The sequence below is a fragment of the Aedes albopictus genome, chromosome 3 (genome assembly GCF_035046485.1).
Source record: "Aedes albopictus strain Foshan chromosome 3, AalbF5, whole genome shotgun sequence".
NCBI classification, from domain to species: domain Eukaryota; kingdom Metazoa; phylum Arthropoda; class Insecta; order Diptera; family Culicidae; genus Aedes; species Aedes albopictus.
Genome location: NC_085138.1, coordinates 351,064,973 through 351,082,392, shown reverse-complemented (window position 1 = coordinate 351,082,392; position 17,420 = coordinate 351,064,973). Strand labels below are relative to the sequence as shown.

Sequence of the window (17,420 nt, the reverse complement as noted above, 5' to 3'; positions counted from 1 at the left end):
ATTTTCCATGAGTTTCTTTGAGAGTGTCTAAAGGAGTTCTACCGGATTTCCTTTGAGAATTCCTTTAAAAACTTGTCGACGGATTTCTTCACGAGACTTTTTCAGGAATTTATTCAAGAATTCCTTCAGAAGGTCTATTACACATTATTTGGTGTTTCCTCGACTACTCGTTCAGGAGCTCTTTCGGAAATCGCTTCAGAATTCTCTTAAGAGTTTTCTTATTCTTCCGGGAATTATCGCAGGAGATCATCCGGTGATTTTTTTTTTTTAGAAGTTCTATTGGAATTCTAAAGGAGTTCCTTTTCGGAAGTAACTTTGACTTTTGAAAGTCAAAACAGTTTTATTCTCCTCCTAACCCCTTCACCCACCGATCGGTGGCGCCAACCGATTGCGATCCCCACGAAACGTCAAAATTCGAATCGGTTGGTTGTGCCAGCCGCCGCCATTACCGCTCGCGGATAAGTGGATACAATTAATTTGTTTGGAAATTTTCGCCGGATTTTTTTTTTTCTTCTGAAGAACTAATCCGGGAATCCCTTCAAAAGAATATACGGGAATTCCTTCAGGAATTCTTTCAAGAGATACTTCGACAATTCTCTTGGAGTTCTTCTGGTAAATTTTTCAGGACTTTCTTCGGCAATTCCTGCAGGAGCACTTCTGTGAATTTCTTAAAGAGTTCCTCCGGATTTTCTTGTAGGAATTTCTCTGGAATTCCACATGTCTCTCGAAAGTACCTCCGAATTATTTTAACCCTAGTAGAATGTTGGGGTCAATATGACCCAGATAGGCACACTGAACATGCACTACGCCATCGTGGTGCGAAAAACCGAACATCTTAGGAGAGTTAATGGAGTTCTTTCGGCGTTTTTAGAGCATTTCTTGGTGAATTTCTCCGGGGTTTCCTCCAGGAGTTTCACCAAGAACTTCTCCAGGTTTTTTTTTCGGGGATTCATGAAGGAGTTTCTCTGGAAATCCCTTCGAAAGTTCCTGCCGGAATTTCTTCAGGAGTTCTTAGGGAATTCTTTCAATAGTTCATCCGAGCATTCCTTCAAAAGGTACTCTTGAAATATCTTCAAAATTTCCTTCGAACAAATTCCCACTTTTATTACCTTCTAATTAATTAGGTAGAATTTCAACACAATAAAACCAATCAATGAGCTCAACAATTGTCAATCGTCAAATTAAGCCCACACTGAACACTACAGATTGTCGTCAATCTAAGCGATTTATTGAACCAGATGCATCTAAAACATTAAGGTTAATGAACCTGAACAAACATGATTTAAGCATTTATACTGGACTAGTAACAGGCCACTGCCCTTGCAAATATTACCTAAATATAATTGGGAAATTACAAGATAACAAATGTCGTTTCTGTAAATTTGAGAGCGAAAGCTCTGAACACTTATTGTGTGAGTGTGCTGCACTTTATCAAAAGCGCCGCGGTTACCTTGATAAAGGCTTGATGGAGCCTTGGGAAATCTGGGCCTCTCATCCCAAGCAGGTATTGGATTTCATACGAAATGCAGTACCTGATTGGGAAACACGCCAATAGCTGTGAGGATGATCATTTCTCCATAGTGATGAGTCTTTTCAGTATGGCAAAAGTAAAGAGGATGACACCACAATAGATCAAATTAATGGTCGCAGTGGTACTATGTCCCCAACAGGAAAAAAAAAGCCCACACTGCCGTTATTTGAAATGATAATGCAACATTTACGAGAACAGCTACAAAGGAAATGCAAAATCAGTTATATATGCTGATCGAGAAATCTCGACACTATTTTATTTCGAATTTCTTTTGAAATAATTTCTGAATTTCATTCTACACGAAACGCTGAAATCTTCTTCAGAGATTATATTGGAGATATTTTCAGGAAGTCATCTGAAGTTTCATCATGAATTTCTGGAACACTTCTAGAGTGGTCCTGAGATGAACTAGCCTAGGGCTAAAAATCCCATTAATACAGACAAAAAAAATAACAGACATGTAATGAAAAGGCAGGCCAAACACAAATGGTTAGGCAACTATCTACACGGGAGACGATAGACACTAGTGAGTAGTTATATGTTTAATGTTAAATGTTATATGTAAAGTGTTAAATAAATACATGTTTTAGCGACCCTTGAGAAAGGCCAAAACCCTTCGGCCGAAACGTCGGGAGAGTAGAAAACAATTCGTTCTCGACTTAAAGACTGAGAAAGCTACTCAAAACATCGACCAAACTTAGAGTCGAAACCCTCTTGAAACTAAAAAAAATCTTCAAAATAATATTGGGGAAACTATCACACAACTAAACCATAAACTATCTTCAGGAATTCTCGACATATCCGGAAACAAATATTACCTCGATGGGGAAATACCCAAGGAAAAGAACTAGTTGAATAGCAGTTTCCTAAGCTAAAGTTTGCTTAAGAGTTGTTTGTTTATGTCTGCTTTCAAAACATTGTCATGTATTCAAATTTTAAAAAGTGATTTGCATTAAAAAAACAGTTACGCCCTTTTGAAATGTTGGTGCCAGTAACTGCATACCCGTCACTAGATGAACTTTAAAGCATGCCAGCCAGCAATCATCATTAGCAGACCTGGTGTGATGATTAGAACACAAGACTCTCACGCCGAGCACCTGGGATCGAATCCCACTCCCGACAAATTCACAAAATGTGAGTTCTTCCTTCGGAAGGGAAGTAAACTGTGGGTCCCGATATGAACTAGCCTATGGCTAACAATCTTGTTAATACAGATAATAATAATAGTAAATCATTAGATCCATATTTATTTTTCTAGCGAGTCTTGGTCAAGTATATGAAAAATATTTGAAAGATTTCATTGCTTAACGCTTGACTTAAAATGTATGGGATTGTTTTTTTTTATTTCTGTCCATTGTTGTACTAGCGAAAATTATAAACTAAGCTATATTTTCTCCAATGCCTACTGGTATGCGGTCATGGATGTCATTATGTGAATTTCTATTATTACTCCCAGAGGTTGTGTAAAGGGTTAAATTGCTCAAAAATGGTTGAAAATAATGAAATTTGATTCTGCGTAATATCTGTACTGAAAAGTGATTATAAGGAAGAATAACTATAAAACGCAAAAATGTTTTGCCTTTGACATGGCTGGCTCACGCGCCTATCATTGGGAACCTCTGCCCCCCCAGTGACAACGTTTTATTTAGCCGAAAAACTTGCGGGTGTACTGGGCCGCATCGGACCACCAGAACGAACATTGGAACCGAGTCGCGGAACGATTATCGCCGCCTCTTTAACTGACTGTGAGAGGCCAACCATGCACTGACTGCAGCGCATAGGCATTAGGTCGGATTGCGTTCAATCTGTAACGGTCGATTTGCTGGGGTTCGATTCGGTTTCGTGCTTTTCTCAAGGCGATGTGTAACATCAACATCACATCGGTCTCTGTCTCTGTATCTCTCTCGAAAAACTCTCTTCTCTGCCATTGATGAATGTGCCAATATTTTTGGAGATTGGCGGTTTCTAGAAAACTTTCTGGTGGTGTTGTTGCATGGCACTGTTGAGGCAATTTGAGGTTCGCAATGGCTGTCTGTTTGTGTGTGCTTGTGTTTCCTGTTGGCGGGCGGTTGGGAAATCCATAATTGGTCACCTAAAGACCCAATAATGAAATTTATGCAATGGCTATTTATTGCCACTTAAAAACTGAATTGGCATAACCTGTCACCATCTGTTTTTCATTAAGTAATTGTTGTTGAAACATGTTATTCCGAGCTGGGTATTGTAAATTGGGTCAGCATTTGACCAAGAAATAGTCTTCTTTCCTTTCTCCTTTACATCCTCATTGTGACATGGCCACTTCCATAATTATTACCTGAGAGCTTTCTTTGCCAAATAAGTAATTATGCATTCGTATAAATACCGTATGGTGTGAATAAAGACATTTCCATTGCGAAATTATGCTGGGCCGATCGGGAATCGAAACTAGACACCCTCAACATGTTCCTACTGAGTAGCAGTGCGTTTCCCACCGTGATTCTTTTGCCAAATACTAAAATCTATCCAATTAATTGCATCCAACTCAATCACAGTTCCGTATTCGGATTCATTCAGTACACCGAAGAAAATCCGGTTATTTGAAGCACTTATACCTATTCTGCGACACCAAAATAACCCAGTGATTCGTGTAATGTCATCTCCACTTGATGATAAATCGATCCTATACTGACTATCGTTGACGAAGCACACACATGAGCCAAGGACGACTTCTTAATTAGCAATAGCCAACATTGGATCGCCTTCTGTGGAGGCGTTGAACTCTTCAGACACTATTAGCGGCAAACGTTCGTAGGAATGCATGCAGGCGTACGGTTGACTCTTCCAATTCTAGCGATCCATTTCAATGTCACTGACTGGTCGCACTTGGCGGCATTAGCTCCAAAATTCGAATAAGGGTCCATATAATCGAAGCGGTAAATGTACAGGCTTTCAGCATGACCATGCTGATGGTGACGGATTCAATTCCCTGTCGGTTCAATATCCTATCCTAATGAAAACATTCTTGTTATCCATGGACATAAAGTTGACACTGATTTTTAATTTCGACACTGATTCTTCATTGATCCTCTCTTTGTGTTATAACAGAATATGTATTGAGTTTTCCCAATTTTTTTTTTGATTGGAATGCGAAGGACAGGAGATGACTACATCTCGCTATAGAAACAAAAAGAATAATGCTTGTGTTCGTTTTGATCAAGTTATTAGCGAAAGAGAGAGTCGACGAAGAGAAATCGATCAAGTCAGTTAGGCCCTTATGAAAAATCATTGTCGAACTATCATCCTCGCCACACGATATACCAATACAAAAAAACATAGAACATTCCTGAACTTTCCAAGCTGATCGATCGAAGGTTTATTCATCAAACTTTATCGAAGTGTATTCCACGAAGATGTGATAATTACGGCTTACATAGCCATAGCCATAGACAAACAGACGGAACACCTCGAATATTTTTCGATTCAAATCATAGTCACGGAAACATATTCGCCCAATGCTAAAAGGACTGAGTTTGGCCAACCACCAACTAGGTGGCGGTAGTGGGCAAACATCAAACTCGAACAAAACCATATGAGCGCAACGGGTGGTCAGTTAGCCAACTATTATTTTTTTTAAACCGTTAAATCGGTGTACGATGGGAATTATCAGAGTGTTATGTCAGTTTGTCTGTGGCCAAAGCTATAAAGGCGTGGGTATTCAGCATGATCATGCTGAGGGTGACAAGTTCGATTTCCGATCAGTCTATGAGCTTTTAATGAAGGTAAATTTCTTATATGTACAGGGGATGGCCAAAATGTTTGGGATAGGCAACTTTTTTCTCCCGCAAAAAAAAATCAACGTGCTGTAACTTTTCATTGAGTGCATCAAAAAATCTCAAATTTTGACTGTTTGTCAACCTATTATATGTGCATCATTGGTACAAGTTTGGGCTCGATTGAATATTTTTTCGCGAAGTTAGAACCGTTCGGGCAAAACACTGTTATTTGGACAACTAATTTTTGAACTGTCATATCTCGGAAACCAGTGAACCGAATTGAATGAATTTTTTAACGTTTATCAACAATATATTGATATTTAATACGACGTTATAAAATGTAATATTTTCTCACGGCGAATTAAGTTATACCGGATTGAATTTTTTACCCATATAGAGGAAAATAAGTCAAATTTACAATACCACACAAAAATTACTAAATGTGTTCTTCCTTCAATCCAAATAGGCTCTAATATATCTGATTAGAGATAACTTGAGAACAGAAGTGGAATATCTTTAGATATCAACACTAAAATTTATTGACATTGATGTAAAAAAATTACATTTTTTCGAGAAGAATCCAAAAAGTGTCAATCCATGATAACTTTTTTCAACGTTTAAAAAGTACCTATGTTTTAATAGTTTCTGAAGCATTTACATATTGTTAGTGTACGTTCAAAATTTCATTCAATTCGGTTCACTGGTTTTCGAGATATGACACCTCAAAAATGAGTTGTTTGGAAAATAGTGTTTTACCCGAACGGTTCTAACTTTGCGAAATATTAATCAATCGAGCCCAAATTTGTACCAATGATGCACACATAATAGGTTGACAAACAGTCAAAATTTGAGGTTTTTTGATGCGTTATAGCTTGTTGAACTTTTTTATGAGAGAAAAAAATGTTGCCTATCCCAAACATTTTGGCCATCCTCTGTATGTTTATGTTAACGTAAAAGCCTATCAAAGTTACATGATTTACAATATTTTATCAACATTGTGCCCAAATAGTGATGACAGTATAAATAAACATTGGTTCTAGAATGAAATGGATGACCATTTACCAAGCTACTTTGATCTATCCAACAAAGTCGAGTTGAATTTGCTTGAAGTGTGTCGTTTTTCATATGAAAATCTGTTTATACTCAATATAATTTTATGTGTTGATTTTTTCGCAATACTTTGTTCTGGGCACTTGTATCTCTTGTTTGTATCTCATCGATTTTCAAAGTTACAACTGCTTTTCCAGGAAAAATATCTTTTTTTTTTGTTTATATTTATGTGTATTTTAACTTATAGCTAATTCTACACTATAGGAAAAATATCGTATTTTCAAAATTCAATAAAAATCTTTAAACACAAAAGGTACCTGCAGTTTTTTCACCATAAATAGAACAGAGTACGATCTTTCCAATGCAACCGAGAGATTGAAAATCCATTTGCTCCATTTTGAGATATGACTTTTTGAAAAAAAAGTGATTTTTCGGAGAAAAATGCCAATATTTTTTGAACTATGCGTTGTTGATAGTTCTAAAAGTGCTCAGAACACAGTATTCACGAGAAACGAACGAATTAAAAGTTATTTCAGAAAAACTGAAAATCATGGATCACCCTAACATGAATCTTTTAAACAAATATAAGTTAGGATTCATAAGAGATAAAATAATGGTTTCTTCGGCAAACTTGCTCCAAATAAGTTCTTTTACAACCTTGTAGAACATTTTGTAAACGTACATAAAACTATTAAAAAGCAGATGTTTGGATCAGCGAAACTAGAGGGATCACCCTAATTTCACTATAATGTGAAAAAAGGTCGAAAAATAAGAGGAAACTTTCTAAAAAGACACAATGTATCTAAAACTTATAATTTAGGCACAAACATTTTTGTCTTCGTAAATACGGCTCTGGACCCATTGTGCAATGGGGACGTTGCGTCAATTAGAAAAAAAAAGATAAGAAGATGTAAAAGTTTACTGCACAAGATGTTGGGATTGATTGACAATTTCCAGTAATTGTTAGAGCAACAATTCTTGAAAAAGTGGTTACAGGTAGATAATTTCCAGCCCAAAACACGTAACAATGCCATTTTTGACTCAATATTTTTCAATTTGAATGAGATTTTATTGATGTACTGGATGTCGTGAATCATTTACATTTGTATTAACACATAACCATTTTTCCTTACCTATCTTTTGAAAAGCACGCAAGGAAAAAACCTATTTTTTTCTTCGAAAGATATAACTTGGAAACGGTTTGTTCGATTGAAATGATGGCTTCGAAGATATGAGGATATTTGAAGGACTTTTAGAAAGAAAAAAACACACTGAGAGTAATAATCATTGATGGCGCGGCCGACACTTGAAAAAGATTTCCAAAGTGCTCGAACCAGCGTTTCAACTGGTCAGCCGGGTCGGTCAGTAACTGCAGTCGGATCTTGCCGATTAGGAGATGATGGTCGGATGCAATGTCGGCGCTACGTTTGTTCCCCACATCAAGAAGGCTCCATCTCCATTTTCGGCTGATGCAGATGTGGTCGATTTGATTTTCCGTGATGTCATCACGGGAAACCCATGTCACTTTGTGCACTGGTCGATGAGCAAAGAGCGATCCCCCAATCACCATGTCATTGTTGCCACAACACTCTGCAAACAGTTCTCCGTTTTCGCTCACTTCTGCGAGATCATGGCATCCCATGACGTGCTCATAGTCCGAGTTGTCGGAACCAACCTTCGCGTTAAAGTCGCTCATGAGGACCTTGATATCATCTTTCGGAATCATGTTCACGACAGCATTCAGTTGACGGTTGGCGCGTAACATTGGACCATGGTAAGGTTTCGAACCCGTGTTCTGATTCTGGCTACAATTAGGGGAGACTGGGTAGACTCGATCCTTTCTTCTTAATTTAACTGTAACTTTAAGGAAAACACAAAACTAGATCCGTTTTCAACAGAGGGCCTTTAAATTATTGTTAAAGTTTTCAAAACTGTGTTTTAATGGAATTATGTCTTATGATGTATTCTTCAAAAATGAGTGACACTTGATCCCCCTTTGAACACGTGGTTTATTTAAAGAGAAGATAACTCCAGAGGCTTCCTATTCGTTTTCTTTTCAAGTTTCCTTGAATTTTCGATGCATATGGTGTATTTTAAATTGTAAGATTTCCTTAAATTTTAAGGGATATGCCGTATTTTTAAAACGGGGAGACTTGATCCCCCTTTTCATTGTCTGTACTAAAATAATAATTATCTGACACATTTTATCGTTGAATATACTAGAGCTCCAAGTAAATAGAGGCTTACAAATAGACTTTTATTTTTCACATACTATGTGTGAATATTCCTCGAGGGATCAAGTCACCTCATGTCACAGTTGTGTTTATTAATCTGCATAAATACGTTTGGTACTATTTTATTTAAACTATTTGCTGTGAAATTTTTCACGATTAGGTTCAATTTTCACAAAGTTAATAAGATTTTTCGGAATCGCTTAAAAGATTTCTGAAGGACTGAAAACAAACCATCAGCCGTTAAAAAAATAATGCAATGCACAATTGAAATCACTTGTAGCCAAAACATAGTCGTTTATCCAGGAGAAGTTTTGGAAAAATTATACTAGGAGAAAATTGTTTTTGATTCCGAGAAAATATGGGGGGAACAAGTCTTTCCAGGGATCAAGTCTCCTTAGTCTCCCCTATCCTTTCATTAATAGGAGTCCTTGACTAATAAGGTTGCAAAACTTTCTTACGTACAACATAACATTTAATTTTGGTAAGTTCAAAACTTCCCGGTGTTCTCTGAATTCGTTCAAATTTTCTTCAAACTGAATGAGAAACACTAGTAGGATCGACGAACAAGTTGTTTCATAACTGTCCCCCTCCTCAAATTTAACGGTCCACCAGCGAGGCGAGCCAGGGTGGCCACTCGGGAAAAATCTGGAAATTCGCTTAGATCATCAACCTCCCCTGGTATTGAAAGTCCAGGATAATCATTACTAATGCATCTTTATGAAAATTAATGTAATTTTTCTAATATGTACATGATCTATAGTTTTTTAATCTTACGGAGCTCGAAATTTAATCAAAAAATTAAAACTTTTTTAAAGATTGTTTGGGGATCTTGAATGATTTTTTTTAGATGTGTATTGTAACTTCAAATAATAAAAATTGCTTGTTCAATCATATTCCATATAATGAATATCCTTCCTAATACATCACGTTGGAAACGGCTCAGTAACAGTGCACGGTTTGGGTAAAAAAATGACCCCAATTCACTATTTTCGGCTACGCAGTCATAAAATGAACAAATATTTACCCCTTGAAGAAGACACGAACTCCGTGTCGAAACGTCGGACAAATAAAGGACGTCGTTTGTTCTTTTTATGATTGCGCAGCCAAAAATAGTGAATTTTACCAATCAAGACGATTTACAGAGTTTTTAAATAGGGTATTGGTTCCCTTATTAAGCATATGGCTTCCATTTTCATCCTACGAAAAACAAAGGATTGAAATGATGTTCATTGTGTTTCTTATTTTTGTATTTTTTGTTGGAAGTGAGCACCCATGAAAACAAAAAGAATGGAATCAATCGGTGCCGTTATCGCTTGTATTCGAATAGGATGAATATGGGAGTGTGAGATTACTAATGGCACACATACCCTACATGCATTTTTTTCAAGATTTTCCGGAGTGATTTAGTTGGTAATTTTAACAATATTTTACTTCTTAGATTGCTTCCAGGGAGACCCTCTTAGTATTTCATCAGTATTCCGTCAAGCATTTTAACAATGCACATAATTAAAAAATGCTTTTACGAATGTGTTAGAGATAAAAATTAAAAATGGTGAGATTCCATGCAAAAATTGTGCTATATTGTGTCATGGGATTTAAAAAGGTCGTTTTTTTTTGCGTGACATAATTTGTGTATCAACACCCCATATCCTTTCGTAACGAACCAGCACAATTGTGCTATTGAGCGATAACAGCTTTGCATATTGTTTCATATGTTTAGTCTTTGTTTGTTTGTGTGTAAACAAACTTTTGTTTACGTTGCTTGTGAGATTTGCCATCACAAGTCAAACAATAAGTGGACAAAAATCGTAAAACATGAAAAAATTTTATCCGTCGCATATTTCTGAGTTCCAATTTATCTAGGTAGTCAAAGCTAGAAATAGAAAGACAAACAGTAGTTCTTTTTGTTGGAAAATCTAAGAGTTCCGGAGAGCCAAAGTTGAGCCATTTGCATGCAGATTTCACTTGTTTACGCTCCGTCCCAAAATGGATATAACATATTCAACATTAAGGTGGCCCACGCAAATAAAAATTTCGAAAAATGCCAAATCTTACCTCCTAAATCAGTTGTTTTGGACTTCTAGAAGCTACGTTCAAAATTTGAGCAAAATCAATTAAGCCTAAGGGGGCGTTTGAAGTTTGTATGGGAAAACTTGGCCAAATGTGTGCAGAAATTTTAAGTTTTCGAATTTTGCCGCTAGGTGGCGCTGTAAGCATTCAATAATCAAACCTTTTGGTATTATTGTAGGTGACTATATGCCAAACTACTTTGTCGCAGACCGCAAAGTTATCCAACGCCTGTGAAAAAAGTTATACCCTAGGTAAAGTGAGGATAAACTTTATTGTTGTTGTTCAAATACATGTAAAGGAATAATATCAATAATGAAATCTCAATATTTCACTTTGCCTAGGGTATAACTTTTTTCACAGCCGTCGGATCATTTTGCGGTCTTCGACAAAGTTCTGGCATATAGTCACCTACAATAATACAAATGGACGCTTACAGCGCCACCTAGCCGCAAAATTCGAAAATTTAAAATTTCTGCATTTGGCCTAGTTTTCCCATACAAACTTCAAGCGTTTTGAGCGCCCCCTTAGGCTCAACCGATTTTGCTCAAATTTTGAACGTAGCTTCTGGGAGTCCAAAACAACTGATTTAGAAGGTAAGACTTGACATTTTTCAGGGGGAGCGACACTAGTTTTGCCAAGCCAAAAAACCTCAAAAAAAACTGAAAAAAGCCTAAAAAAGTCGCTAAAATTCGCAAAAATTGTTGCACGGCTAAAAATTCGCCAATTGTTGCACACATTATAAGAATAACATGGAGTGTGACACAACGCTCAAGTAGGTATGCAAATGCGTCATGACGTGCACGAAGTTCTAGCATAGAAGCCACAAAGGATTTGATGACGCATCCAAGCTTTTAGATGTTATTTTCCATAAAAACGCCTCCTTTCCAACCAAGTATAATAGAGAGCCATGTTCCATGAAATCTGAATTTTTGCCCAAGGAAATTGAGCCCTAGGCGACCAGACCGGTTTATTTGCATGATATATCGAGAGGAAAGAGCATAAGCCGAATGGGAATCTGCACGGGCGTTCTCGAGCAGTGAAATGCTGTGACACGCGCAAGAACAATATCACGTTCACATAATTGAATAAAATATTGATATTTCCTATCGAGAGAGCTGATTTTTCTGAGTATGGGGCCGTGCACAAATTACGTCGCGCTTTTAGGGGAAGGGGGGGGGGGTTTAAGTTTAGCAGAACGTGACGACCCATACAAAAAATAATGAGCTCCCAGACAAAAAGTATGACTTAGGGGGGAGGGGGGTCGAAAAAGGTCGATTTTTGCGTAACATAATTCTTTTGATGCGGTTAAATAAACGAAACAGTTTTATTCGATAAAATGACAGTTCGCCCGGAGCAAAAAAAACATATAAACTTTAAGGACAAACGTCTTGAAATCTCGCTTCAAAAGTGCATCAGAACTTCAAACGCACAAATCTCAAGAAGCAAGCCTCAAACATCAGTGCATTTGATTATTCTGTTCTACAGTCTGTTAATAACACAGTCCCGCAAAGAGTGAAACCAAATCTACCTATCGAACTGTCAAATCGGCTACCTATCGAGCACGCCAGGAAAATTATGAAAACAAAGTCTGGCGAAGAAGAAGAACAACAATCAAAAGTAGCCGTCTTTGCGTGTCTTTATATATACAGTCTCTATTCTGTTCTTGCTCACTTGTTCTTCTTCTTTCTGGCTCTACGTCCCCACTGGGACTTGGCCTGCCTTGCTTCAACTTAGTGTTCTTTTGAGCATTTCCACAGTTATTAATTGAAGGGCTTCCTTTGCCTGCCATTGCATGAATTTGTATATTGTGAGGCAAGTACAATGATACTTTATGCCCAGGGAGTCGAGAAAAATTTCCCGACCGGAACGGGAATCGAACCCACCGTCTCCGGATTGGCGATCCATAGCCTTAACCACTAGGCTAACTGGAGACTGCTCACTTGTAGTTAGCTTAAAATAAAAAGATCAGGTGGTTATGTATACGAAGAGATTTGTGCGCTCGAAATCGCGAGTAGGTGCCAAAGTCGGCCATTGTGGTGGCCATTTTGGGATTCTAACAAGCCTGTCCTTAAATGCATTTTAAAAACAGTTCCCGAGCCCCAAAAATGATATTTTTTTTTTATTTTGACTTACTTTGAAAAATCAATACCCAAGAACTCAGGCAAGAAAAAATACAAAAATGCTCAAACTATACCCCGTTTTAAGGCAGGGTTGGGTATTAGAGGGTTAAAAAAATCTTCAACATGAACATTAACATGAACATAGATGACCGCATAATTCGTAGTTGCTACTCCGTGATTGACCAGAGCAATCGAAATTGCACAAGGAATCAATGAATAGGGCTTGAGACTAGCTTACTATTCTCAATGTACACAGTTCGAGAGCTCTCAACTTTAATAAGGTCAATAACGTCGCCGGCCACGTCCTTACGGTCATCGAGGATGGAAGGGAATGTTAGTAAGACAAACGTTGTTAAAAAGACCGCGAATCGCTGCATCTCCACGTTTGTCTCAGGAAGGAATTTTTTGTTAGTAGGGTAAGGTACATTGTCAGTCCGGGAGTCACCTATGGTTGGTGATATGATTTGACAATGGATCAATATACACAAACCGCCGTTAACAACCGACCACTTTTCGACGCAAAAACTAGCCAAAAAGAAAATTCTATCGCGCGTCTCCACTCCACTAGGGAGCAGAAACCTTTAGTCTATTCCACACAGAAATATACTGAACGCGACTCACTTGTCGGCGCCCGTATTTTTTTTTCGACCGGCGAGCCCGAACTAACATTTTTCGCTATTTTATGTAAATGCAAAAAATTAAAGAAAATATTTATTATCAACTAAAAGTGTATTGGGAACTAGCGCCGACGGGAAGCGAAAAATTCAGAACCGATTCGAGACACGACGCGTCCACCGCACACTGAATTCCGAAAAAGTGGCCTGTACACTTTGCCTCTAAAAACTCATTATTAGAGGGTATTAGAGGGTTAAAAAAATCTTTTCTAAGAATTCATCAGGCAAATGTTAATTAAAGTTTGACCAAATACAAATCATTTCATGATTTTCAAACAGACAGATGTTTGCTCATCACTTACCCAAGTAACAGGACTAGCTGAATAGTAGTTTCTTAAGCTAAAGTTTGCTTAAGAGTGATTTGTTCCACTCTTATACAGCAAAAATGTTTGTGGGGTAGATCTTTATTGTAGGATATTTGAACCTGTTTACGAATAGCCTTATGATAACGGCATTAATAGTAATACTTTTTCCGCTTTTCCTTTTTAGACCTGGAAACATCATCAACCGAACATCATAGCTCGTGCGACAGTTCCATGTCCGCTCTGCGGCTGCACACCCCAGGCTTCGGCAAAAGTGCTACCAACCGGCGCCCAATCGTCCTACCAAAGCCCCTACCCCAGCTTGAATTCCCAGGTCCCCCGTCCTACGATTATTATGAACCCAGCTGCTGCTACCTGGCAGCTCTACCCCCTCCAATCCCTCCCCATCACAGCCACCCTGCTATCCCACTCCTGGAACAGCCAAGTCTTGCGGCGGGCAGCGGAAACTACTACTCGTTGAACGACTGCCTGGAATGCGTCCGCCAAGAGGTCGAACATGTGCCCCTGTACGCCGCCAGCCGCACCAGTCCGATGCGTCGACGCTCCCGCAGCGCCAGCGTCATCTCCGTGAGCATGGTCAGACGACCGAGCCAGATTGGCATCCCGGCTGCGGTGGTAGATCCCTCCACCGCCGTGTCGATCGCAGCTACCAACGCTAATGTATGTTACACACCGCAACATTTCAGTCTTAGCAAGAAGGGCCTATTGCAGATCGACTACTCCTGCAACTGGGACAACCTGGACCGGTACATTGCGAAATGAACGCGGCATGCCAGAGCGCTTTCCCCTTCTTTGATTGCTTCATCACATCACATCTTCTCCCCGTCGAAAGAAAGAAAAATGCTCAATTTATTTACTAGCCAAATAAATACTGAGATAATCATGCTTCACACCCCCAAAACCCAAGTTTCCCATCCCAAAACCCACTTTTTGTTTTCTCTAGATTAAGAAAGAGTGTATTTATAGAACAAGTTGTATTGTGCTGATTAATAAGAATTGTTACAGAAGAGGTACTATGTGTAAATAATATGCGAACAGGAGCCCCCTAAAAGGTTAAGCAAATGCAATATGAGTTGTTCACTGGAAGAATATTTAATTACATGAATAAAGAAACGTAAAACCAAAATATTTAAACATTTTCTACTGAAAGAAACAAGCAAGTTATTGGTATCGAAACAACTGCATTAAAAGGTTTCAAAAATTCAACAGTCGACTGAATCCATACGATATATGAAAAAAACTAGCTGCTAGTTGGTTAAAATACAAAAAAAAAAAACAAACTATATACCTAGATGAGTTCTCGATATATTAAACATAAACATAAACATTAGCCTGGTACACGGTTTATATGGGAAAATATAAAAAATGGAAAAACTCAAACTCCTGTATACTTTTTGAGTACCATTTTGGTCCCATAACAACTATGCAAAATTTCAGGTCGATCGAAGGAACTATATTTTAGCGCCCGCCATTCTTAGTTTTTCATACGATTTACTATGGGGAATATTTACTTCTTCAAAGAAAAATCGCTTGAGGTCACCCATTGATCTTTAAAAATAAGTCGTTGAATGATTTCTGTAGATAACTTCAAGAGAAATCAGACCTCCGAAGACCGCAAAGCGATGCGACATTTGTGGAAAAAGTTATTAAGCCGTTCCCGGTCGATAAAATGACGAGATTTTATTATTTATTGTTATTCCTTACGTGTTAAACAGCGTTGGCATGCCATTCGAATTTCAGTCAATAACTTTTTCCACATACCTTAGGTCGCTTTGCGGTCTTCAGAGGGTTTGTTCTTCGTAAAATTTCCAACAGAAATCATTCATCGATATATTTTTAGGGGTTAAAGGGCAACCTGTGGCGATTTTTCTTTGAAAAAGTGGTTTTCCCCATAGTAAATCGTATGAAAACTAAAAACGGCTGGCGCTAAAATATAGTTTCTTCGATCGAGCAGAAATTTTGCACAGTTGATATGAGGCCAAAATGGAACTCAAAAAGTGTACAGGAGTAAAATGCCTTTTTGTGTCCCACGCTAATAAACATATCAAATCAAAATCACAATGTAATCCTGATGTAGAATTCATCAGGGAACGTCTGAATCTAATGTTCCTGATTCTGATATAGTACATCGTTGAACATGAGCACAACATTCAGTGAGAACGGGATTGGAATGACTTGACAAGGCTTTTTGATTAGAACGTTTATTAACTTCAAGTGCATAACAAGGAATGAACCATTTCCATTTGTTGGCCGACTTTTATAGGCCACCGACCAAGCTGGTTGCTAAGGTTGCTATGTACTGATGTTGTATTGTTAGAGTAAATAATGAGTTGCTGTGATCTAACGATTAATTGATGAGTTGCTGTGATCTAACATCTCCCCCCTTTTAAGCCATCCAATAGGATTGGAATCTTGATGGTAGCCGAATCAGTCGTCGATCTATCTCAGGTATGGAAGCCAAAACTGGTGGTGCTGGAGCTTCATCTTCAGACTCCTCCGAATAAAATAATTCGTCAGATTCCTGAGGGTTACCGTTCGGAATGGAGACATGTGGGTCGATTTCTTCAGCATTTACATCCTGCCTTAGAGGTTCATTGTTGGAGAGTCCGAATCCATCGAAAAACACAGAAAGAGGTGTTGGTCCTTGGGCTGTTGAGCTCTCAGATACACGTGTCTTCAATTGATTTGCATGTGAACGGATGAGACGTTGACGTTTTTCCAAATACATGTTGTAGTTGACTTGACCAATCCGTTCGATGATTGTTGCTTTTTCCCAGTTCCATGAATTGTTTTGATGAACTTGTGCGAAAACCGTTTCACCTGGTTCAAACTGCCGTTTAACCGCTCCATGCTTCTTGTTGAAAGCCGCATTTTGCTTTTCAGGTTTTCCACTGGAATCCGCTGGAACTTGAACCGGAGGTTTCAACAACGAATTGACGGTTCGTATTGGCCTTTGGAACATCATTTCAGCAGGGGGTTTTCCATTCAGATCACTTGACTTCGCTTGAGAGTATCCACAAACCGCTCTGCCAAGCCATTAGATTGAGGGTGGTATGGTGCTGTCCGAATGTGATTAATGCTGTAGTTTTCACAGATCTTTTGAAATTCATAACTGATAAACTGTGTCCCGTTATCCGAAACGATGGTTTCCGAAACGACGAATATTGAAAACGTCTGGTTCAGAAGCTTGATCGTCGTTTTTGATGTTGTTCATCGCGTTGTGTAGACATCTGGCCATTTTGTATACGGATCGACTATCACCAGGAAGTATAGACCATCTACAGGACCTGCGTAGTCTCTATATGAATACTTGACCATGGTTTGGCAGGAACAGGCCATGATTCCAGCATTGTCTTCGTTGGGCATTTTCCAGCAGTAGAACGGAGTGTGCACCGCTTGACGAAGTCCTCAATGTCCTTATCGATACCGGGCCAGTAGATGAAACTTCGAGCGATTGATTTCATTCTGACTATTCCTGGATGTCCACGATGAAATTGTTTCAAAATTTGATGTCGAAACTTGCCTGGAACTACTACTCTGTCGTGGAACATTATGCAGTCGTTGATCAGACTAAGTGATTCACGCCTCTCGTAGTAAGGAACAACATCTGGATCAGGAATTGCAGCTGGACTGTTTGGCCATCCTTCTTGAATGTACTTCAAAATC

General features: G+C 38.5%; 2 protein-coding genes across 6 annotated transcripts in view; one reads left to right on the top strand and one right to left on the bottom strand.

Annotated features, from left to right (window-relative positions):
• Window positions 1-14,880, top strand: part of LOC109432710 (uncharacterized) — a 156,940-nt gene extending 142,060 nt beyond the window's left edge. For all 5 annotated transcript variants that reach the window (XM_062855230.1, XM_029874880.2, XM_062855228.1 and 2 more), the window contains one exon: window positions 13,921-14,880. In XM_062855230.1, the coding sequence (XP_062711214.1) occupies window positions 13,921-14,516 (596 nt within the window). In that variant the 3' untranslated portion in view covers window positions 14,517-14,880. The remainder of the gene's footprint in view (window positions 1-13,920) is intronic.
• A 1,260-nt stretch (window positions 14,881-16,140) lies between these two features.
• On the bottom strand, window positions 16,141-16,719 carry LOC134290897 (uncharacterized protein K02A2.6-like). The gene has a single exon (XM_062858122.1). It carries the CDS (start codon window positions 16,717-16,719, stop codon window positions 16,141-16,143), a length of 579 nt encoding a protein of 192 aa, XP_062714106.1.
• Between the last annotated feature and the right edge of the window lie 701 nt (window positions 16,720-17,420).

Coding starts and splice junctions, on each gene's coding strand:
- LOC134290897 (XM_062858122.1), bottom strand. CDS start 16,719: ATGATGTTCCAAAGGCCAATACGAACCGTCAATTCGTTGTTGAAACCT.